Raw genomic sequence first — 25,021 nt, forward strand, 5'->3', positions numbered from 1 at the left:
CACAAAGAAATGATGTTATGCAAAATGAAAAGCTATAATGTAAATTCATTTTTTTATTTTATTATTATTTTTTGGCACAAGCATAAATGCATGAAGTTTATATGTAAAAGGAAAACAGTGGAAGAAGTTAACAGCTTCAAGTCAGGAGAGGTGGTTAAGAAGAAGGGAAGTCTGAAAGAGGAGGTCAAAGCAAGAATTAAAGGGGCTGCAGCCAACTGACAATAGAGTGTCAGTAGTAGTACATGACAAGAATGCCAAAGAAGCTGAATAGTAAAGTGCAAAAAACAGTGGTGCAACCAGTACTACTATATGGTACAGGAACCTAAGCAGTGAAGGCAGAGTAGCTGATGACGCTAGAGGTGATGGAGATGAACTGCCTTAGCTGGATGAGAAGGTAAATGAAAAAAGATTATGGTGGCTTGGCACATGCAAGAAAGCAGAAGACAATCTGGTGAAGATGATATGGGACAGACAGGAAAAAGACAAGGGGAAACTCTGGCATCCAGCAGAGATGAATGGACTGTGTGAGAGAAGACCAGCGACAGGATATAGTGGAGGGACTTATGTTAAGGGAAGATAGAGTTTCTAGAAGCATAGAGGCATTGAACAGAGAGAGATGATGACAGCTGACACAACATTACAACCCCATGTAGAAAAATGGGAATAAGGGGGTTGATAATGATGGTGAATTATATGTAAAGACTTGCATGTTATGTTTTGTTCGTGTACGTAGCCTGTATACTCTGACTTATATTATTGCTGCTCTTTGTCATGTAAAGCTTGCACAATATGTTATTATTTGTCCTGTGGAGCTTTTCTCTCTTGGCTTCCAATGAAAAGGGATTCTCATGCTCAGTTGGACCACCCTGGTTAACCAATGCAAAACAAATAGAAAAAATGAAACAAGGGGAAGGTTACCAAAGCAATGTCAGTAAATGGAAGTGTAAACCAGTACTAACAGTGGAATCAGTCCACTTTTCTGACCACCTATTCCATGTAGCTTAGCTGCTCAGAGAAGGTCTTACAAGAAAGCAGTATGAAGCCCTGCCCTGCTCCTGGACTGTATATCCAAGCTTATGAAATATGGAAAACATGTGAGTGGGAGACCAAATAGCTTCCTCACAAATGATCTGACTGCAGACATTCTTGAAACATCTGTTGATGTGGCAGGTGCTCTGACAAAATATCCCTGTTTACAAAGGAAGCAGTCATTCCATGAAAAAAAAAAAGCATTTATTACCATGTTTTCCTGGACTGAAAAGTCTGACTGGAACTTGAGGGTTGGTGATTCTCTGCAGAAGCATTCACATATGTCCAGTACTCCCCATTTTTCTGCTAGCCTATTAAAGGTGGCTGTGGTCATGTGACACTTCTGACTGCTTATTACCATTCTTTTGACAGTATCCAATGTGTTACTGAGGTCTGAGGGTATGCTGGACACACTTACGGCTCGTCAGTGATAGTGAGGCTAACTCCCAGGCTTGCATGCCTACTCTGTATAGGGGGCTGTAAGTAGATACCTCCTGCTTATTTACATATCATAACATTACTGCGGTGTTGCCAATGATCTAAAGCAGGGTTCCCCATTTCCAAACTGTTCCAAAGGTTTTTAAATTAAGATATATATATATATATATACACACACACACACACACACACACACACACACACACACACACATAGCTTTTCCTGTCAAGGAGTCCACTGAATGTGCAATGGGAAATTTGTTTGTTGGTGGCCAGTTGATCAACACTCAATGTTATCCTTAGAAGGTTACTAATGCATTGCAATGGCAGTTAGACTTGCAGAACAGTGAGAGAGATGCAGTTTTATCACTTTCTCCTTTTTCTCTAAGTTTGTGCAACCTTGGAGGTAGTATGTATATAGTTAGGGGGTGTATAGGATGCCTCCATATTGAAGGTGCAAATGGGCTTGCAAAAAAACGTTTTATGACTTTGGGATTGTCATCATTTTTGAGTAGTAACCTCTCCGGGTTTTACATGTTTTGGGGTTGAATAATCTAGTCTCAAACAACACAAGATCAGTCATAATAAACTCCTTGGCTTGGAACCCTGGGATTCACAGTATGTGTACCAGTCCTTCAAGCCTAGTCTGATGCATATGCTGTCAAGTTCTAATTGTGAGTGAGGTAGAAAAAGGCATCATCACAGTTGTTCTGACCTGAGAATCTAAACAGACAAATCCCTCTGAATGCACAGCAGAAGCTTACCTCTCTTGCCACACATTGCATGACAGGAAAGGCAAGCTCCTTCCCTGTGAGGCACGAATGTTGCTCCCACTGGGTTTTCAGAAAGTAACAGATTTTCCACACAAAGTTTTGCTGCAGCTCCACAAGGATGATCGATGCCTTAAACCCCACAGCTCTAAGAAACTCCTCCACTTGTCAAGTTTGTCCTGAGACTGATGTCAGACAGACATGCCCTAGGAAGGTCAGCTTTTCTGGTGGCAGTAAGAGTCCGGATGTGTTCACTGTGGCTAGCTAAAGGACTTTAGAGAGATTAGTTTGGTGGAATTCAAGAAAAATCCCAGGTTTTGGAAGCTGAGGTACAAACAGAGCTTCCCCTGTAGCTACTCCTCAGTTTGAGTTTGCAGCAAGCAATCAACCACATAAAAGTACTTTTTTTTTTTTTTAATTTACTTGCTAACTAGGTATGACAATCCGATGCAAGCATCCATCCCTTTTCAGTTGTGAATCAGGAGCACAGTCTGATTAAGTGTTTTACTCAAGAGTTACACAGCAGACAACTGAAGGGTAACAAAACTGAATTCTAGACAACAGGATTAAACCAACAGGATTGAACCAATTAGCAGCTCCTAACCTTAATTTGAAATGTTATTACTTAGGCTAAGCATTCATTCAGTGAATAACTTGGGAGCAGTGGATATATCCAAGGACAAGAAAGTACAGTTGTGTACACTTACCATAAATGTAGATGTTCAAGTGTATTCACTGTTGCAGTCATTACATTTGGGCTATTTGCTTGCAGGTAGCCCTCAGTCGGCCTGATTAACAAAGTCTTGGGTCATGCGTCGGTTGCTGTCCCTTCTTCCATGACGTCAGGTCGTCAGGGGTATAAAACATGCAGCAGATGCCATTACATCAGTTTTTCTTTCCCTAGATGTCAGGTGCCCCCCTAATGGGGAGCAATTAACTATAAAAATACAATGATATACCTCCAACAAAAAAGCAAATACACCAAAAAGCTTTTAAGCATAGTAAAGGAAAGTAGAGGTATAGCCAAAAGAAGTTAGGGGGCTGGAGGGAGGGTAACCAGGACTGCAACAGTGAATACACTCAAACATCTACATTTATGGTAACTGTACACAACTGTACTATGTTCTTCGTGTTTCACTATTACAGTCATTACATTTGGGTAGATTCCCAAAGCTATGGTTGGTAGGATGAATTTAGATAGCATTAGGACCAACTATAAGGCCCTGCAAGACTGCAGTGGCAAAGCCAGCTCTGAATTTAGAGGAAAATTGGCAAATGATAATACATGGTGAAAGTATGTACAGAACTCCAGGTAGCAGCTTCTAGGATATCCCTGGTAGGGACTCCTCTGAGAAAGGCTGTAGAGGTACATGCAGCCCTGGTGGAGTGAGGTCTGATCCCCTGTGGGATAGGTTTTCCATTGTGCTTATAGCAGAAATGAATGCAATGGCCTATCCATTTAGAAATGGTTTGCTTTGAAATAGCCTTCCCCTTTGCCCCTGCAGCAAATGCCACCAGCAGTTGTTCAGACTTCCTTTGAGGTTTAGTCCTGTCCAAATAGAATCTAAGTTGTCTGTGCACATTTAAGGAATGCAGTATCCATTCCCCTTTGTTCTGTGGATTGGGAAAGAAGGTTGGCAAATGAATGGACTGATTAGGAGCCACACTGGATACCATCTTGGGCATGAAGGATGGATTAGTTCTGAAGGACACCCTGTCCACGTGAAAGATGATGAAAGGCTCCACTGCCATAAGGGCCTGTAATTCAGATACCCTTCTTGCTGAAGTGATTACTAAAATGAAAGCTGTTTTCCAAGAAAGAAATTTTAAGTTTGCAGTAGCAGCTGGCTCGAAAGGAGATAGAGTGACTTTCTCCAAAACAAAGTTAAGGTCCCAGGCTGGGGTTAGAGCTCTCCTGGGTGGTCTCAAATTTTTTGCCCCTCTGAGGATCTGCTTGAGCAGTGGATGAGAGAAGAGGAGAGGTTCTGTGTTATAATGAGCTGAAATGGCTGAAGCATGAATTCTGATGGAGGAAAAAGACAGGCCCTTGTGAAGCATCTCAGTTAAGTATTGTAAAATCTGAGGTAGATTGGGTGCTGCTGTGCTCATCCCTTGAGAATGGTTCCAGGCACAGAATCTTTTCCATTTTTCAGCATAAGATTTTCTAGTACTAGGCCTCCTTGCCTCTAAAATGATATCCATCACAGGTTTACTGAGGGATGGTACAGGAGAGATTTGGAAATTAGCCAAGCTGCTAGGTTCAGTGTTAGAAGCTGAGGGTGCAGAATCTGGTTCTCCTGCTGAGACAACAGGGAAGGAGTCTGAGGCAGGTGCCATGGGGATAATCGTGACACATTGCACAGGAGGGGATGCCAGTGTTGGCGTGGCCAGTCTGGAGCAATCAAAATCATCCTTGGTTTGTCCTGTTTGATTTTTAGTAGTACTTTGGAGAGCAGAGGCAGAGGGGGGAAGGCATAGACGGATAGGTTTTTCCAGCTGAAGGACAGAGCATCCAATTTCCAGCCTTGTTTGTGGGGAGTCCTTGTGCAAAATCTGTCCAATTGTTAGTTCTGGGCAGAGGCAAACAGGTCTATATCTGGGCTCCCCCATTTGCTTGTCAACATGTTGAAAATCCTTGGTTCCAGTTTCCACTTGTGTGGGTCCATGAGGTTTCTGCTTAGTCTGTCTGCCAGTGTATTTAATTTTCCTGGCAGGAATTGAGCTTGTAGGTGCACTTGGTAGCTCAAGGCTGTGTTCCACAATGCCATGGCTAATCTGCAGAGGGGGTAAGAATGTGTACCGCCCTGCTTGTTTATGTACCACATAATAGTGGTGTTGTCCATCCTTACCATTAGTTGTCCTGGAAGAATGTGGTCCTTGTAGGCTGTCAGAGCATTCTGTGCAGCTAACATTTCTTTTTCATTGATATGCAGGTGCATCTGACTTGGGTTCCATTTAGCCTGAATGCACTTCCCTGCCAGGTGAGCCCCCCATGCATAGTGTGATGCGTCTGTTGTTAGGGTTTGGGCAGCAGGGAGTGGTGTGAAAGGTAGTCCCTTGTTTTGGTGGCAGGCCTCTGCCCACCAAAGGAACTCTAGGCGTAGGCAAGGTATGATAGGAATCATTGCTTCTAGATCCTGAGAAAGTTGACACCATAGGCTTTTTAGATACCACTGTAGTTTCCTCATATGCAGTCTTGCATATGGAATTAGAAGAATGCAGGAGGCCATGAACCCCAAGGCTTGCAGTATTTGTCTTGCAGATAGCATGGTTTTTGAGGCCACTTGTTTGAAGAAGGCTGTCAAATTAATTTGTTTCTCTGGCGTGAGATAAGCCATCTGGGAAGTTGTATTCAAGCTTGCTCCCAGGAATATAATTTGTTGACAGGGTACCAGGTGTGATTTCTTTTCGTTTATGGTGTACCCCAGACAAGTTAGAACCCTTTGTACAAATATCAGATGATCCAAAAGTATCTCCTGGCTTTCTGCCTGAATTAGACAATCGTCCAGGTATGGGTATATTTGAATATTTCCTTGCCTGCAAAAAGCAATAACTGGAGCTAGGCATTTGGTGAATACCCTGGGTGCAGTAGATAAGCCAAAGGGCAGTGCAGAGAACTGATGGTGCGTGTATAGCCTGCTTTGAAGTGTAGGTATCTTCTGCAAGATTCCCTGACTGGGATGTGCAGGTATGCTTCTTTTAAATCTAGTGTTGCCAACCAGGCATCTTTGCCTAGCAGAGGAAGTAATTGGTGAAGAGTCAGCATCTTGAATTTTGGAATCTCCACAAAGGTGTTTAGAGCAGACAGGTCGAGGATAGGACGTCATGAATTGTCTTTTCTGGGTACCAGGAAAAGTCTTGAGTAGAAACCTTGTCCATTTTTCTCTTCTGGTACCAGTTGAATAGACCCCACGCTTAAGAGAGAAAGCACTTGTTTTTGGGCATCTGCCCACTGATTTGGGGGTAGGTCTGGCCATCCGCTTAGTGTTGGCAACGTGTGGAAGTGAAATCTGTATCCCTGGGACACTATATTTAAAACACCTTTGTCCTGGGTAATGAGTTCCCAGTTTTTTGCATGAAAAGCAATCTTTCCCCCAAAAGGGGCAGTCAGTTTATAAGTGCTTGGAAATTTTAAAAGGAAGTCATTGAGACAGTTTACCATAGGGGGAGTCTTATTACTCCCAGATTTGGAAGCGGAGCCCCTCCCCACACACACACTGTTTAGTCCTGTGTGTCCCCTGGGATTGAAACCTGGGGTTTTTGCTGTGTCTGGGTTTGGCTTGAGAAGACCTTGAAGAGACTAGAAAGGACCAATTCTTAGAAGGCCAATGCCTACTAAATCTAGGAGGCTGAACTTGTAAGAAAGCTTTAACACTTTGCATAGATTTAGCTTCATCTTGCATCTTTTTGAGAACTTCCTCAGCCTTGTTGCCAAACAGGCGGTCCTGAGTTAAGGGAGCATCCAACAATTTAGCTTTAACATTATCAGGCAAAGATTACTCCTTAAGCCAAGCATGCCTTCTGAGCACAGACCCAGTGACAGCAGCCCTCCAAGAGGCCTCTAATGAATCAAAACCACACTGCAAAGTATGTTTTCCAACTTTTTCAGCAGAATGCATTAAATCCTGTAATTCTTTATTTTCCACACAGTCAGGAATCAACATAATTTTCTGTTTAAGCAATTCAATAACATGTTGTTGATACTTTAACATATGAAACTGGCAGTTTAAAGCCCTAATGGCCAAGGTTGCAGAAGTGTAAACCTTCTTACCCCATCTATCCAGCGCCCTGGAGTCTCTATCAGAAGGGGTAGGATTTTTAGCAGTAGAAGCCTTAATGCCCTTAGGCCCCTGTGAAACAGTCTCTGGATCTGCAATAGGATTTTTAAAAAGGAACTTGTGTGACTCAGGGACCCTGTTATATCTGTCAGGTTTTCTGGGAGCAGGAGGCAAGGAATCAGGGGCTAAACTAGATTCCGAAAAAGCATCATCGACAATGTCTAGTACAGGAGGAATAGCTCAAGGCCTATGCTGACGTAGGAGTAAGAAATCCCTAAGCCTCTTTTTTGAAACAGAAAAATCCTTTCCCAGTGGAAATGCTCCCTTAGAGTATGTAAGGTTTCCCCAAAAGAAAAATCCTCTGAAGGGGAAGCAGAGGGAATGGAGTCCTCTGCATCAGAATCCTCTTAAGTAGATAAGGGCAAATCCAGATCATCAGAAGAATCAGAAAAAACAGAATCCTGGTCAGAAGATTCATAAACAACTTCAGTCCTAGGCCTCTTAGAAGGGGGGGGGGGTGACTACCCCTGATTAGAGTTATTAGTTCTTCAGCCATTCTTATAATTTGTTTTTTAGGCATACAGGCCTAAACATGTGGCTTGGCATCAGTTTTTTAGGCATGGTTCGAGATTTAGGCCTAAGTGAAGAAGGAGGCGTCGGTTTAATATGCAAGTCCGTAGGCCTGAATACACCCTCAGAAGCCGGTGCCTGCACAGCGGCTCCGGACCCATCCAAGGTAGAGACATCCGCGGGTTTCATAGTTGAAGCATCTCACGGCATACCAGACTCCAAAGGGGTCTCAGTAGAGGCCTGCGAATCAGAAGTAGTGGGTATCAGGTTCTGCGAAAGCACCTCACTGAGTACCGGAAAACTGGCGACTGGCTTAGGAGAAGTGCCGTCGGCAGTTTTGGACCTCGGCGGTCTGTCTCTGTCTTTATCTTTGCATTTTTTTGGAATCCCGGTAGTCGGATGGCTAACCGATGACATTTCTGGATAATTAAACCGAGAACCGAAATATTTAGAGGCGAAAATATACTGACGACGGGCAGTGCGCTGATTAAATAAAGCACAAAACCGACAGCAAGGTACGTCGTGGTCAGGGCCTAGGCAAGGAATACAGTACGAATGAAAATCTTTATGAGGTATTTGCTTTCCACAAGTAATGCAATTATTAACTTTTACTGACATCGGTAAGGAGCAAGAAAAAGTTTCCCAATGGGGTACTTAGCTTTAGTTGAAGATTTCGGTTCTGAAACTCGAAAACGAAAATTTCAGGAGTCGGCCGACTGGCACTTGCGAACTGCTTCTGCTTCAGGCACCGCACGGCAAGAAAGACTGATGTAATGGCATCGGCTGCAGGTTTTATACCCCTGACGACTTGATGCCATGGGAAAAGGGACAGCAACCGACTGAGGGCTACCTGCAAGCAGATAACCCAAATGTAATGACTGCAACAGTGAAAACGAAGATCATCATAAACTGGATGTGAAAGAACCCTGCAATGAATATTAGGAATCGTCTGTGCTCCCTGCACATAGAAACAAAAACTTAGGCACATCTGGCATCAAAATTGACCAAGAATGCTTCAGGAAATGAGACTTACTTCCAAGATGTCAGCACACTAATCAGCAAATTTATTATAGCTCTCCCAGCGTGAAAACTGCAATTGTAAAAAAAAAAAAAAAGCCCTAATGCAATCAAACTGAATAAAATTCAGTTACTGGCTACTTCCTGGATGCCAGCAAATAAATCATCATCATCATCATCCATTCCCTTTTTCCCATATTCTACATGGGGTCTGGGTGTCATGTTAACAGTCGCTCTCTCTCTCAATTCCATGTACCACTCAGAACTTCTTTGACGCACATGCCTGACAGTCTCTCCCACAGCGTGCATCCCTTCCACCCGTCTCAGGCCCTTTATTGACATCAGCTCTAGCTTCCTCATCTGCTATGCCTTTATTGCCCAAGTTTCTGTACCATACAGTAGCGCTAGTCACACCACTGTTTTGTACACCTTACTTTTCAGCTTCTTTGGCATTCTTCTGTCACACACTTAACACTTCATGCCAGTTGGCTGCAGCTCCACTGATTCTAGCTTTGACCTCCCCATTCACACTTCCCTTCTCCTCAATCTCCCCTCCCATACACTTGAAGCTGTTAACCTCTTCCATTATCTTCCCTTCTATCTCAATTCACAGCTTCTGATTTTTCCCATTTGCTACCATTAGCACCGTCTTATCTGTACTCAGTTTTATCCATGTGCCTTCAGTTTTGTACTCCGTTCTCATATCCTTTGCTGAAGTTCTTGCTTAGCGTCTGCCTGTAATGCCACCTTGTCTGCATACAGCAAGTTTGTTGACCTGTCCGCTAATGTATCCATCACCAGTATGAACAGCAGTGGGCTCAGAGTTGAACTATGATAAGCAACCACTTCCACTGGAAACCCCCTCTGCGAGACCAATCACTGTTCATATTTAAATCATTGGGTCCTTGCAAACAGTTTGCACTAATTCTAACAATGTTTCTGAGACTTCAAACCACAGCAGGACTGCCCAAATCAGCTTTCTTGAAACCCTGCCATATGCTTTCAACTCTAGGAATGACCAACTGGACTCGTGCCTCTTCTCTAGCTTCTTCTAAACTATCTGTATCACTGCAAACAATGGGTCTGTTGCGGTGCATCCTTATCTGAATCCAAATTGCTCTCCTCCCGTCTTACTTTCTACTGCTCTGCATATCTGTTTATCAATCACCATCTCCAGAACTTTCATGCAATGTGACAAGAGTTTGATACTTGTGTACTGCCCACAGTTGTGGATGTCTCCATTATTCTTGTACACTGGCAGATGTATTCTTATTCTCCAGTCCACCTTTCTCTCCACACTGCTATGAGTACCCTCTGGGGCCATTTCTCCCCTATCTCACTCTGCATCTTGATCATATCTGCTGTAACCTGATCTCAGTCTACTGGTTTTCCTGACTTCACTTTCCTTATAGCTGTTCTTACTTTTTCTACGGTTTGGCTTCTCTTCTCTCATCATAGGCTGTGTCTGGGACAGTACAGCTTCTGTGGGGTTTTCTTCATTCAAAAGCTGCTGTAAGTACTCCTTCCATATGCCTTTGATGTCCTGTGCACTGGAGAACAGGTTGCTGCTGGTATCCCTTATGAAGGGTATCTGACAATCTTCTTTTATCTTTCTGTCTTTGCCTTGTAACCTGATATAGTTTCTTTTATGCCACCTACTGAGTCACTTTCCAGAAGCTGGTAGAGTGCCTCTGATGCTGTTCGTTGCTATTGCAACTCCTTTTTATCCACTTTTTTTAGCTAACCTGTATGCCTTCCTAGCCTGGTCTGTCTTTTCTGTATCCCACTTTTTCCTGCAGTCCTCCTTTCTTTTGATGACTTCCTGGACTTCTGTATTTCACCACCAGCTTTTCTTAAATATCTTATTTCCATAGCTGGCTTGGCCACATATCTGTTCTGTAGTCCTCCCACATGCTTTTTTTTTGAGGCGTTGCCATTCTTATTCAACTCCACCTATTTTCTCCACTTCCTGGAATGCTAGAGCCCTGAGTAATTCCTTAAACTGTTGCACTTTCTCTCCAGTCATTTTCTAGGTTATCAGCCTGGTCTCTGTTGACCATACAGCCTTCTCTGACCACTGCTTATAGCTGATTTTGGCAAACAGTGGTTTATGGTACGGGCCAACTGTTTCACTGGGGATGACTTTGTAATAACTGATTCTATCCCAATGCTCTTTCCTTACTGGCAGAAAGTCTATTTGAGTTGCATGTTGGCCACTCTTTTATGTGATCTTGTGACTGACTGTCTTTCTGAATCATGTGTTGGTTAGTATTAAGCCATTTGCCAGACAGAAGTTTAGAATGGCCTCTTCTCCTTTATTCCTGTTGTTGCACCCATGTTGACTCAGAAAGTGCTCATAAACTGTTCTTGTCTGTCCTGATATGTGCATTCAAGTCAACCATTATTAACACCAGTTCATGTTGTCCTGCTTTATCTATTAGGTTCTGCAACTGTTGTCTGAATGCACTCTTCTCTTCACTATCACAACCCTGTTGTGGCACATAGGTTGAGATTGAATACTGTCTTATCATTAGGCTGGAGTCTGACTTATCATTGTACCTCTCAACCTGGAAATATCAAACAACTTGTAAGTTGCATCTAAGGGTGTTTTTTCATATGAAACAGAAGGGTGATAGTGACAACGTGCGAATAATTGAGGAGTTGAATGGAAATGACAGTTTTTCTCATGATGATGATTTAATGAATCTTAGCATTTATTATGGTGAAATGGTTCAACAATGTATTGGACTGGAAAATGTGGGTTTAGTGATGCTTTTTTTGAAAACGAACAGTTTGTCACTGGTTATGGACACTTAGATTTACTCAAGTTGATTTCTAACCGTACTTTCACGCCCCCCAGCGCTATTAACATTTTGAAAATTTGGTATGTAGTCAAGTTGAGAGTTATTATGATAAATTCATCAGAACTTTCAAGACTTATAATCTTAATAAATTAGAATGGCAGGCCATGCAGGGATTATCTAACCTGGATAAGATTGTATTTAGAGTTGTTGATAAAGGAGGTAATTGGGTGGTAATAAATGAAAGTCAATATGATGAAATGCTGTCAGAGTTACTATTTGAGGAGGGATATTATGTCAAGTTAGAACATAATCCCATGCAGAGGTTTGTAACTGAACTCAAAGATATTTTGGAACGAGGGGAAGAGACTTGTTTTTTTGGGGCATAAGGATGTTAAAAGGTTAATTATTGAGACACCGAGACATCCTTTCTTATATGCCTTGCCAGAGATTCACAAAGACGTAGTCAAACCCCCAGGGCGGCCGATTACTTCTGGTAAAGGGTCTTTTTTTGGAAAATGTCAACATTTTTTTGAATTTCCATCTTAAAAAGCACCTAACCACCATACATTCTCATGTTAAAAATACTCAGGAGATATGTCAGGACCTGATAAATCTTGAATGGAAGGAAAATTACTTATGGGGAATGGCGGATGTTAAGGCTTTATACACCAATATTGAAAAAAGATGGGGGATGGAAGCTGTTGCCAGACGGTTGGGTGAGGGACCATGTACTGGATTTCTTTTGACCATTTTGGAATTTTGTTTGACTCAATTATTTTAAGTGGAAGAATGAATTTTTTTTGCAAAAGAGGGGTACTGCAATGGGGGCAGCCTTTGCCCCCTCTTATGCCATCATGTATATGGGGGATTTTGAAAATCAGTTTATGTTTTTGGAGGATTATTTTTTTGAGGAATGTAGTTTATTATAAAAGGTACATTGATGATTTGCTTTTTATTTGCAAGGGAAATGAAAGGGGGTTTATGGATTTTATGGATGGTCTCAATGACAATCCGCATGGTTTAAAATTTTCTTGGGGTACTCATAAGTCTAGTGTCACATTTCTGGATGTGGTTCTTTATGTGGACAACAAAAATAACATCCAATTTAAACCTTACAGAAAGCCAACCGCTGTCAACAATTTTTTGCATGCCTCCAGTATGCACCCACCTCATCTCATACAGTCTTTGCCTTTTGGAGACTTCAAGAGAATTTTCAATAATACCTCTGATGCTAGGTTGTATGAAAGTTTTTTAAATGAGGTATTTCGTAGATTATCTGTTAGAGGTTATGAGGAAAGTTTGCTGCTAAAAGCTAAAAATAAGGCAATGGGGAACATGGAGGGGTCCATTAGGAGGACTGTCATTGCTAGAAGGGAAGTCTGGCATACAGAGACCAACTGCGCAGATGAAAAAGACAAAGTGTTTTTTGTTACAAGATACACTGACTTTTCGGCCTTCTTGGAAAGAAAAACCAGACAAGCATGGGAAAGAGTATGTGAGGACACCTCTGTGGGATTTTTATTTCCCAAACACATTTTTTCTTATAGGAGGTATAATAATCTCAAAGACTTGTTGAACAAGAAACAAATAAGCTCTGTAGGTCAGTGTAGGCTGGATAATAGAGTAGGTACCCACTCTTGTGGACATTGTTCAATATGCAATCGGGTTAGGAATCTGCATGACCACAGAATTAATGGAAAGTTGTACAGAGCTTGTGAATTTTATGATTGTAATAGTTGTGGTGTAGTTTATATTTTGGGTTGTAACTGTCATCCAGTTCAATGGTATATTGGTCAGACCACTAGGAAGGTTCTGGTTCGGATGTTAGAACATCTAAGTGATGTTAGAAGAAGGAAGGTTGAAAGCCCAGTGGCCATGTATTTTTTGTCTAAGCATCAGGGTCAGGATGAATGTTTAGTTTTTAGTGTTTTGGAATGACCTAATGGCATGAGAGGTAATTTTAGAACTGAGTTATCCAGACTTGAGAGCAGATCCATTATTAATTTTCACACTCTGCAGCCAAATGGAATGAATTTGGAAAATAATTTAATTTTACAATTTAAAACATAGGGTGCATCAGTATTGTTTGATGGGGTGGATGTATATGTGTTTATGTGCATATATGTGCATTTATATGCATATGTATTTATTTGCACATTCATATGTGCCATTGGTACGAATGTGCATCATTTATTTGTGTATCTGTTAGGAAATTTTATAAACATTAAAAACATATTCTACACACAATGTTAGATAATATTATTTGAAAATTGTGAATTCTAATGATTATGAAATTGTACAATAGTGCACATCAGTCTAACATAATGTGGTTAATCATATTGTACACACATTCACTCTGAGATTATATAAAGAATTTTTACTGTTGAAATTTCTATTGTTGGTATTTTTTTGATTATTTTTGTGTTGTACATACATTTGGCATGCTTGGTAAATGTTTGGTATGTGCTTGGAATCTGCTCTTTTATTAAAGTAAATGTTTTTCTTAAGGAAGTATATTTATATTTATATCTATATAAAATATTAAGTCTGTGATTTTTTTTGCTTGATTTTGTGCTTAACTGTTTAATTAATTGGAACATTGCTAGACTGACTGTAATCACGTTGGTGCGGGTATATTAAGGACTTGAATTTTTTTAAAAAAATGTTCCAATAGAAGGCAAGAAGCCGAGGTACCAGAACGATTGTATTAATAAAAAAACTCTTGTCCTTGGTTGGCATTCTGCTCTTTTCCTGGTTGTGGCATTCTATGTTTTTAGAGGAAATATCAAAAATCTGGACAAAGGCCCATGAAAAGTAGGAACAACTGGTCAAAATCAGGATACTGATTAACATAAAATTTACATATATAATCATATAGCCCCACTCACTCCAATGGAGTTGTGGGATACTGTCATGAAGAATGTTGTTGTCTTTCGGCTTTTCCCAGTTAGGGGTCGCCACAGCGGAACTCCGGTCCGCTAATGATTGGCAGTAGATTTTCACGAACGCCGAGGTGCCAGCTCGACGTTCAACCTTCAACGAAGGCACGCCCATTTATGCATGTCTTTCGAACGCCCACCCAACCGCGGGGAGGACATGCCGACTCCACACCGAAGGCACTCCCCGCACTCCAGCCTAGAATCGAACGGGAGAACCTCTTGCCGTAAAGTCACAAAATAAATGGCAGACATTTGACTTTCAGACTTCACTTCATATCCCTCAGAAAATCCATAATAATGCAAAACCTGTTGTTCTAGCAACTATCTGAGTTTACAGGAGCAATATTTAAAATCTGTCCCTATTTTTGGGCCTTGGGCCTTTGTCCTACAATTTTTTTTTTGGCTATGTCCAGGTTTCTTGCTCTGAGAAATTGAGTGGTTAGTCATGGCCTCAACAAATTATGTCTGAAACATATCCTTCTAACATTTTCTTCTAGGTGAAAAACAAACAAAATATAAATGTCACAAATATTTCGACAGGCTTTCTACTAATTTCCTTGTTTCATTTATTCTAGTCCATCCAGATAGAAGCCACATAATAACTCGATCTCTTTCCTTAGACTGGCAGGCTAGGATCCGTGTAATCTACTTCAAAAACACACACCTCCAAAACTCCAACACTCCAAATAGCTTAATATACGAAACAGGAACACAAACACTGAAATGTTTGATAAGGTTCTTTTAATTCTGGTACCTCGGCCTTCGCCTTCTCCTGGAATACATTTTACAACATCAAACACCACCCCTTTTATAATGCATTTAATTACATAATTAATGCTCCCTAGTTTAGCAATTTATTAATTTAATTATTAACTCAACCATACCATTTCACTTTAGAAATACTGACTTCATTCACATTCATAATTTCTGACTTCATTAAATGTACTATCAGTTATATATGAACATTTTTAATCCACCTAAGCTATTATTAATAAATAACCACATTCCTAAATGTTATTATGACATCTATTATTGCACATTTTTACAAAATTTGGAATTCATACATCAAACATAGATTCTTTCTAAAAAGTATGTTTTTTCTAAAATAGATTATTATTATTCTGAGAAATATGTGGAAATATTCATTCTAGATTTCCATGTTCATTCCATTCGGAAACCAAAGTTTTATAGTTGAGAATAAACCTAGATTCCATTTGTAATAATTTATCACGAAAAGCTGCTTCATTTCCAAAAGCATTGGGCCTACCCAACACACAAAATATAAATCCCTCAGGGACCCCCTTATGTTGTTCACAAAAATGTTTGGCAACAGGACTTTCCATTCTTTTGTGTCTTATGTCACCCAAATGTTCAAGAATTCTAAGCTTGACCTTTCTAGTTGTTTGGCCTATATACCATCTCTGTCTCACACAACCACATCCTATAATGTATACCACCCCTGTGGAGTTGCAATCATAATATTCCAGGGCCCTATACATTACATCATTCATTTTTGTACCGTCCAAACTTCTGACCCTACAATTTTTTTTTTTGGCTATGTCCAGGTTTCTTGCTCTGAGAAATTGAGTGGTTAGTCATGGCCTCAACAAATTATGTCTGAAACATATCCTTCTAACATTTTCTTCTAGGTGAAAAACAAACAAAATATAAATGTCACAAATATCTCAACAGGCTTTCTACTAATTTCCTTGTTTCATTTATTCTAGTCCATCCAGATAGAAGCCACATAATAACTCGATCTCTTTCCTTAGACTGGCAGGCTAGGATCCGTGTAATCTACAAAAGCTATTAAATCTGATCTGTAGAAAGACTAGAATACGTTGAATAGCGCAATGCACCCCACAAAGAAGCCACTTAAAATTCAGTGTCAAGAATTCCTTGAAATACATTAAAGATCTTTAATGGTTTAAAAATAAAGTCTACAAAACAACAAAGTCAGAGTCAGAATACATTTCTTTTTCTTGAGGATTAATTTGCATGGTATGCATACTCAATTGTAATGAAGTTAACAGAAAGAAAAGATGAACTTCCAAAAGTTAGTTTACATTTATTGCATATTAAAATGTCAAACTTTACCAGCTAAAGTACCACCACTTCTTTCATTGCAAAATACTTTTAAATAACTCACGTTAACATGTCTCTCATATCCACAGGAAATTTAAAAAGTAGTGCAAGAAAGACAGCAATCTCTTTTCAAATTCCCCATGTTAAACCAGTTCCATATCAAGTCCAGTCCAGAGCAGAGCCCACTGTTCAATATGGTGAATGCCAGTCATTCACACATCCCAACAACCATAGCGCTTACAGCTGTGAAACATTTCTAGGCTATCTTTTGCCCTTGAATTCCTTGAAATACATTAAACATCTTTAATGGTTAAAAACAATCTACAAAACAACAAAGTCAGAATCATATTCTTTTTCTTGAGAATTCATTTGCGTGGTATGCATACTTGATCATAATTTACTTTATTTTATTTAACATTTGTTTACTGCGGGAACGTCAGATTTAGAACGAGTCAATTTTCAGCAGAGGCCCAGGGAGAGATGCTCCAGACACATGTCTTTGTAACGTGGGAGGAAACCCACACGAATGCAGGGAGGACATGCAGACTCCACACAGAAGGCACCCCCATACAAGAATAGAACCAGAGAACCTCTTGCTGTGAGGGGATCGACAATGCAAACTGCTGCACCACTGCGAAGATATCATAAAGAAAAGCTGCACTTCCAAAAGTTAAGTTTACATACTGAATATCGAAAATATAAAACTCTACCAGCCAAAGTACCACCACTTCTTTCACTGCAAAATACTTTTAAATAACTCATGTCATGTCAAGTCAACATGTCTCTCATATCCACAGGAAATGAAAACATAGTGCAAGAAAGACAGTAACCTCCTTTCAAATTCTCCGCTTTAAACCAATTCCATATTAAGTCCAGCCAAGAGCCCACAGCCCACTATGTAAAACAATCTGTTCAATATGGTGAATGTCTACCCACCCTTAGGGTTAGATCTCTGTACTAGTATCAAACACCTGTTCTCTGAGTTAGTATCTAAAACAAAATGCAATCGACAGAGTAACTACACTTCCTTCTTTCTTCTGTGCTATTAAGTGCACCTACGTCTGGTCTACAGCCTAACAGACCCATTATATACCATTAAGGCATTAATGCACAAACTTTTTGATCCAGACTCTTATTCAGGAAAACAGCAGCTGATCTAATGCCCTGTTTATGCTTGCACACAAATAAAGCTACCTTTACATGTTTCCGGCAATACACGTCATATTTAAGAATAATTTCCTTGAAAAAGAAAAGAAAAGAAGCCATGCCATTCACAGACAACTATTGCTGCTAAATCAAATGTGAAGCATATATTTCAGGGGAAAAAAAAATAACCAAAGTGCACTGCCCTGAGCACTGCAAAACATGCTTAAGTAATGGTTGCCTGTATTAGCCTCAGAAATACTACACTGAGTGTGTCTGTGCTTTGCATGCGAGTCAGAATGTGAATAAAATGTGCTCTCTTCCTTGTATTTAAGATCCTAGACGAAAAGAAAATATAAAAAATAATGCCAGCCGCACTGGACATATAACAGTGCCATTTTTATATAATACATATAAATACACACACACACACACATATATATATATATATATATATACACACACACATATATATATATATATATATATATATATACACACCACTTATTTTTCACAGATTTGGTGTCTTGGTTTGCTAGACTTAGCTGAGGTTAATGTTCCTCTCTAAATGAGGTGCGATTACCCTGGAGTTTTACCTGGTTGGGCATAAACTTCTGCTAGAACCACTGCGCCCAACAGCTCTCATGATGATCAACGTGGTGCAAATAGCAGATTGGAGATATTCCTGATCTAGCAGCTTTTCTCATGTTAAGCAAGAGAAATTCGGATCATGTTTAAGCTTGCGGTCATTTGTGGAATGAGTGGCAAAGAAAGACAAACACAGAAAGACAAAGTAAGAGATCCTTTTACTGATCATTTTGTAGGCACCAGGCAAGAAAAGCAGTAGGGAGATGGAAAAATGTAAAAAGCTTCTGGTGGTGAGAGAGAGGCTCAACTTACAGGAGGTTGGGACTGAGTGATACCAGATGAATTGAATGGGGAAAAGGAAAGGGGGGGGGGTGTCTTTGTATTTTTTATTCTACTTATTTACTTCATTTTTTATTTATTTGTGATGGTTATAACACATGTATTTGTGGAATTAAAAGGATTGACAAATCGTAGGAGGAGGAGGAGGGGGTTACTGCAAATGCTTCAAGGCAATATACAGAGTGAATGGAAAATGTGCATGGAAAGGAATAGTCTGAGCTTGGCTTTTTTTCTGTAAATATCTTGCTTATACAGAGCTCAGTTTTCACTGTGGTTGAATTTAAGCAGAAATGCAAGTGTTAGAGGGAAGTGTTTGCCAACGTCTTATGTTATCTGACGATAAATAATATAATGTAGCATGCATCTTCGGTCACCCATTTTTTTAAGGCTTGCGGAGGTAGACATCAGCCATAACTTAAAACTGTATGTCATAGAAAAAAAAATCAGGAATTGAAGGGGCCACTTGGAAATTCATGGCACCCCATTATTTTGCCCTCAAAACCAGTAAGTACCAAGGGATTCAGTACAGTTGAGAGGTATGATTATCTTGTATCTTTCACTAATTCTGACAACATCCCTCAATGCCTTCTGAAGCCTCTCTCTCACCACAATTCTTATGCCATTTCTAGCCTGTTATCCTCCTGAGTAGTAGACTCTGGATCTCAAGCCAAATGGCTTGGCTGCACTGCCTTTCTATTTTGTCTCTGGGATACAAAGGATATCCAGCCTCCTCCATACCATCACCTCATCTACATTTAAGCTCCGTTGTCAGTGAACCTACACTGAGTGTGGTAATTCCAATTCTTAGTTCATGTTTGGCAGGTTGATTTGTTTTATTTCCAGCTTTTGCTCAACAGGGCTATCATACGTAACCCAGGCTGGGCAACTGGACACCGGCCAACAAGCAGCTTATTGACCCAGGGATGCTGGGCTTTATGGCAAGCACACACTAGCCAATAGGGGCACATACACCCCTCTCACTTGCTAACATGAGTCCTTGGTATAGGCCTCAGTAGGCTGGGTCATCAACCCACTTAGCACCGGCAAATACCCATGCCCATTTGGCGATATTAGTCAACATGATTGAATCACCACATATACTGCTCCATCAAGTGGCTAGCCCTGCCATGGCATGCACTCTGGATCCATGTTGTCCTATTCTGAGGATACTGTGCACCTAGATGCCCAAAGCAGTTAGTCAAAATGACTCTGCCCCTGTAGAACACCGTGTAGAGTCTGTGCTGCTGCCAACGGCTCAGTTCATTGCAGAGTTTGACATGGAAACCCTCAGTATTTTTTTGGGAGGTGGAAAAACCCCATAGAGACACAGAAAGAACATGCAAACTACAAAATGGCATTGGCCAGAGGTCAAGCTTGAACCTTGCACCTTGCACATCGGAGGTGAAGACCTTGATCACTTTAACAAGAAATATGGAAAAAAATAACAAAATCAACTAGAAAGGTAAAGGGAAAATACAGGCTGGGAAGAATTTTGCAGTTGTTCAGTGAAAAGCAGTTACAAGCTTCAGCCCTTATTCAGAAGATGGCTTCCAGTAATTTAGAGAAAAAAATAAATCAGTGTTTCAGTTATTTTAAGCACTAGTGCATTAGATGGTATATATGCAATCAAATAACAAGTCTTAAAAAAGAAGGAGCGTTAACTTGTTATTCACATGAGCTGGTACAATTGCAAAAAGCAGTGTCTGAAAAGAAGAAAAGGCTTACTGAACATGTGACTTTTGAAGAGCTGTTTCAAAAAACATGAGTTTTTTATTTGTCGCATTACTCCCACTCGGCAGGACATGCACGGACTGCTGATAAAATCACACACAGAATTCAAATTTTCAGTCGTGTTTTTATGTTCCCTACAACAGTTTAGATCCCACCTATTTGAAAGAGTTGCTGAGTGCACTGCTTTCTGGTTCAGGCTCTCTGGGGCCACTAGCAGTTCTGAGACTAACAAGATGCTTCAGTAACGCTGCTTGCCTTCTCATGCACCATTCATGTAGAATTAATTACCTCAGTGGCTTTGGGACTGCTGCTCTTTAGAAAGCCTTAGAAGGTTCCTTAAACCCATCTTTGCAGAGGTTTAGAAATGTTTTTGAGAGTACTTCACTTAGTTCTTGTGCCTCATGCTAGTTATTCATGTTTTAATCAGAACATCATATCTACTTGTGAATGATTTTTATAGTGAAGAAGACCATTTTATAAATGACTAAAAAAATTATTTTGGGCTTTTGTGGATGGTGATGGATCAGAGGCTCATACAGATACAAAGTTTCACTTGAAAGTAAACTAATGATGCTGCCATTTAGTTCTCCATATATATTAACACAACACTGTCTGACATCTCTGTCTAGAATTGTTCTCAGAACCGAGCCATGCATCACAGTGAAAGTGGCCCTTTATTACAAAGGTACCTTTCTCTGCAAAATACAGAGCTCATCAAATGCTATGAAATGTATGAAGAAACAGACAGTTTCAAAAGCAGTGGAAACACTGGAATATGATGCAAATAAAGAAGTTATGTATTCACTACAATGTTCCATCTGTGTTGCCCATTTTCATTCTTAAACTTATGGGTTCCGATCCAATCCCTTGGATCCAACTCAGCCATTGCTAAAGCTTGTGGCAACCAAAAACTCCTGAGCTTCTATTTACCCACAATGCACCAACCCCAATTACTTCAGAATTTTGTCTGCGGCCTTACCCTAGAGGGTATTTGATAACTCCTTGATCAAATCCCTCTGTAGCCTAGTAAAGTGTGACAGACCTCAAAGCGAAGGTTGCTGAATCATACACATACTTCCTAAATAAGTCCACTGTCAGTGACTCCCTGTTTGGGGGATGGACAGTGGAACTTTCCTCAGCTAGTTCCTTTTTGGTGGCCATCGCAACAACCATGGCATCAACAGAAACTCCCTCCCCAAAACTGCCTATGCGCAGGTGATGCCATTATCCTACCTGGTCTGCGATGAATGGACTCTATGGTGTCAGGGTCCTTCCACTCCCGCAGTAAGATCAAGTCAATGAGCTCATTGGTGGACAGAGAAGGTAGTGGGTCCAGTACCAAAAGCGTCTAGGAGAACAGATTCCTCAGATGTAGGGTTGATGGACATCCAACCACCTCTCTGCTTAACGATTTCTAGGATGTCTCCTTTGGAGACATCTTCAGGAGGTGATCAAGGGGACCCTTCGCCTTCATCGAAATCTGTGCCTTCAGTGATGGACTCCTCCGGGGAGTCTGTTTCCTCTCACACACCCTCTTCTTAAGGACCTCCTGGGGTGCTCTAGGAAGGTATCAGAAGAGGAGATTACAATTCCCAGGGCAGGAGCCTGGGGTTTTGGTATTGGCTGTCCCTGTGGAAGGAGACGGCGAAGCTCTGAGCACCGAGACATCATGGCAGAAGACTTAGGATCTAAAGGGAAAGGAACCATCAGAACTGTTGAGACAGAAAATATTCACTTCACAGCCCTGAAGGCAGAGCAGCTTGGAGGCAGACAGAGGACTTTGGATGCGAGAAGATAAACTTCTGAATCATAGGCCTCCCCTACTCCGACAGCAAAACCTTCAAGATGATAGTTGGAGCCGAGCTTTCCAGTGCCGATGCTAAGATGTGATGAGATGCCTCCAAAAGCTTCAGAGTTGAATGCAACACCTTGGATCTGACAGGTAAACTACAGCTCTGGGAGCTCTCTGGATCCAATGGGACTGGAGCCCTCAGAGAAGATCTCGGATCTAAGGATAAAGTTATCCTCCGGTCCAAGCCAGACTGATCTGGATGACTCAGATCCAAAGATTCTGAAGCTACAAGAATCAGAGGAGGAAACTGTAAAGGGGAAGTAGTAGATATACAGATCTCCTGACCCAGAGGAGTAGAAGCCGAAGGAAACCTAATCTGGCTCTGTGTCAAGAGAATCTTCTTCACCAGTCTCTCTACATCTTTTTCTGTAAGGTTCTGGAAGAACGAGTGCAGTATATGGAAAGAGACCTGGGTCTTTCTAAGAATGGAGAAGGTACCCTGTCAACAATCGGATTCCAGTGATTGAGAGTACCTTTTCTAGGTATCAATTTGGCAGTCAGAAAGTAAGGTTTGGATTGCACTGGCTCAGACAAAGACAGATCCGCAAGCTTTGACTTCATCGGATCTGACTTAGGAGGCATCGGATCCCATAATTTTTCCTTACCATGACCTTGAGTTTTTGCCTTTTTCTGATCTGTGGTTGAGACTTGGTCCTTATGAGACCTCTTTCTTGAGGAGTCCGAAGCTGAGGAGGAAGAAGATGACTTTGCAGAAGAGGATTTTGTAATTGTTGTAGTTTTTGTTTTCGAGGAAGAAGTACCCTCCGATATAGCCTCTCCAAATGAAGCAGTTTATTTTTTCATTCTAACGAGCGAGGATTAAAGCCATGACATATTGAGCAATCCTCTTGCAAATGGAGAGGACCTACACAATGTACACAAAGTGTGTGGGCATCGGAAAGTGGCAGCTTGTGCCCACACCATACATTTTTTAAAGCCTGCTGTTTTATCTGCCATCACCAATCAAAATAACCATTAACAATATAATAAGACAGAGAAGGTAACTTTTTCTTTTCTTTTTTTTTTTTTAAGATAGGGAAATAAGAGAAAAAAGACATGGAAATACTAACAATGGTAAGTAAGCTACAACAGTGTTGTAGAGGGAAGGAAGACACTAACAGTGTCTAAGAGGTAGAGAAAATAATTGTACGATAGAAGAAAAAGAAATTGCAAGAAACAACAGGAAATATATAAACGAAGATAAGGGATAGTAATATAAAAAGTTTTAAAAACAAGGAACTGAAAAAATATGACACTTATCTGACAAATGCTCAAGAGAGAGAGGGGAGTCTTTTGCTTGAAGCAGCAAAGGAAATCTGGGGTAACTGGGGTTGGTGCATTGTGGGTAAGGGAAAAGCTCGAGAGTTTTTGGTTGTCAAGAGTTTTACCAATGGGTGAGTCCTCGGATCCGACCCCATCAGTTGAGGAGATAATGAAAATTGACATCATCAGATAAAATGTTTCTTTCTAACATATCTGAAATTTGAAGCAATCTCCCTCACTGAAGTTTATTCCAAGAAAAGCAGCTGTCTCTCAAATATATGAGATTACAAAGATTAAGGGATGGTATTACATGCAAAAATGAACTACGAAGGACAGACAGAACACTTTCCATGATGTTTGTTCAGAAATGAATATAACTCAGCACTAAACAAAAATAAATAAATACCTAATGACCAACAAAAGCCCTTTTTGCAACTGCTGTCTTACCTTTGAAAATGGTCCAGCAAACCTCCATAACCCATTGAAACCAAAACCTGTACGAGTAAAGAATAAAAACATGAAATTAATTTTGATATTTGACTGCAACTATTTGATACATATCCTTAGCAAAGAATAATGTTTTGTATTAAATGAGAATTAAATACTTCGAAACAGTACAATTTTCCTTGGAAGATCTGTTGCTACTACCGGGAAAAGAAAACAATCTATGGGATCAGCAATGTAGGCTATAAAACTACAACTGACAGGCACTCACCATAAACAGACACTGCTGGCTGCATACTGCAGAGACAGATACCTAGCTCTGACCCAGAACACCCACTTCCAAGAAAAGTACAGTTGTGTACACTTACGATAAATGTAGATGTTCGAGTGTATTCACTGTTGCAGTCATCACATTTGGGTTATCTGACTGCAGGTAGCCCTCAGCCAGTCTGAATACCAGAGTCTTGGATTCCTGCATCAGTTGCTGTCACTTCTTCCTTGACGTCAGGTCATCAGGGGTATAAAACATGCAGCCGATGCCATTACATCAGTTTTTCTTGCACCAGATGTCAGGTGCCCCCACAATAGGAAGCAATTACACGTTATGGTACACCTCCATCAAAAAGCAAATACACCAGAAAACTTAAATACACCAAACAAGAAGGATAGGTAGAGCCAAGAGAAGTCAGGGGGCTGGAGGGAGGGTAACCAGGACTGCAACAGTGAACACACTTGAACATCTACATTTATGGTAAGTGTGCACAACTGTAGTATGTTCTTCGTGTTTCACTGTTGCAGTCATCACATTTGGGTTGATTCCCAAAGCTAAGGAAGGGAGGAGGAAGTTAGAGAGCATTAGGGCCGGCTATTAAGCCCTGCAAGACTGCAGTGGCAAAATAAGCTCTGGATTTAGAAAAAATAAGCATGTGGTAATGCTTGGTGAAAGTATGTACAGAGCTCCAGATAGCAGCTTCTAGGACTGTCCCTGCTAGGGACTCCTCTGAGAAGGGCTGTAGAGGTAGATGCAGCCCTGGTGGAATGTGATCTTATCCCCTGTGGTGTAGGTTTTCCATGGTGCTTGTAGCAGAATTTAATGCAATGGGCTGTCCATTTAGAAATGGTTTGCTTTGAAATGGCCTTCCATCTGCCCCTGCAGCAAAGCCATCTAGCAGCTGTTCAGATTTTCTGAGAGGTTTAGTCCTGTCCAAATAAGTTGTCTGTGCACATCCAGA

The 25,021-nt window shown here is 40.8% G+C and overlaps 1 protein-coding gene across 1 annotated transcript in view; it reads right to left on the bottom strand.

Annotated features, from left to right (window-relative positions):
• Nucleotides 1–25,021, bottom strand: part of NF1 (neurofibromin 1) — a 5,218,972-nt gene that overhangs the window by 354,975 nt on the left and 4,838,976 nt on the right. Inside the window, exon 55 of the mRNA XM_044054637.1 lies at nt 23,793–23,839. Coding sequence (XP_043910572.1) covers nt 23,793–23,839 — 47 coding nt within the window. The remainder of the gene's footprint in view (nt 1–23,792; nt 23,840–25,021) is intronic.

This window comes from Protopterus annectens, chromosome 13.part0 (genome assembly GCF_019279795.1).
Source record: "Protopterus annectens isolate FY-2018-M chromosome 13.part0, PAN1.0, whole genome shotgun sequence".
In the NCBI taxonomy this organism is placed as follows: Eukaryota; Metazoa; Chordata; order Ceratodontiformes; family Protopteridae; genus Protopterus; species Protopterus annectens.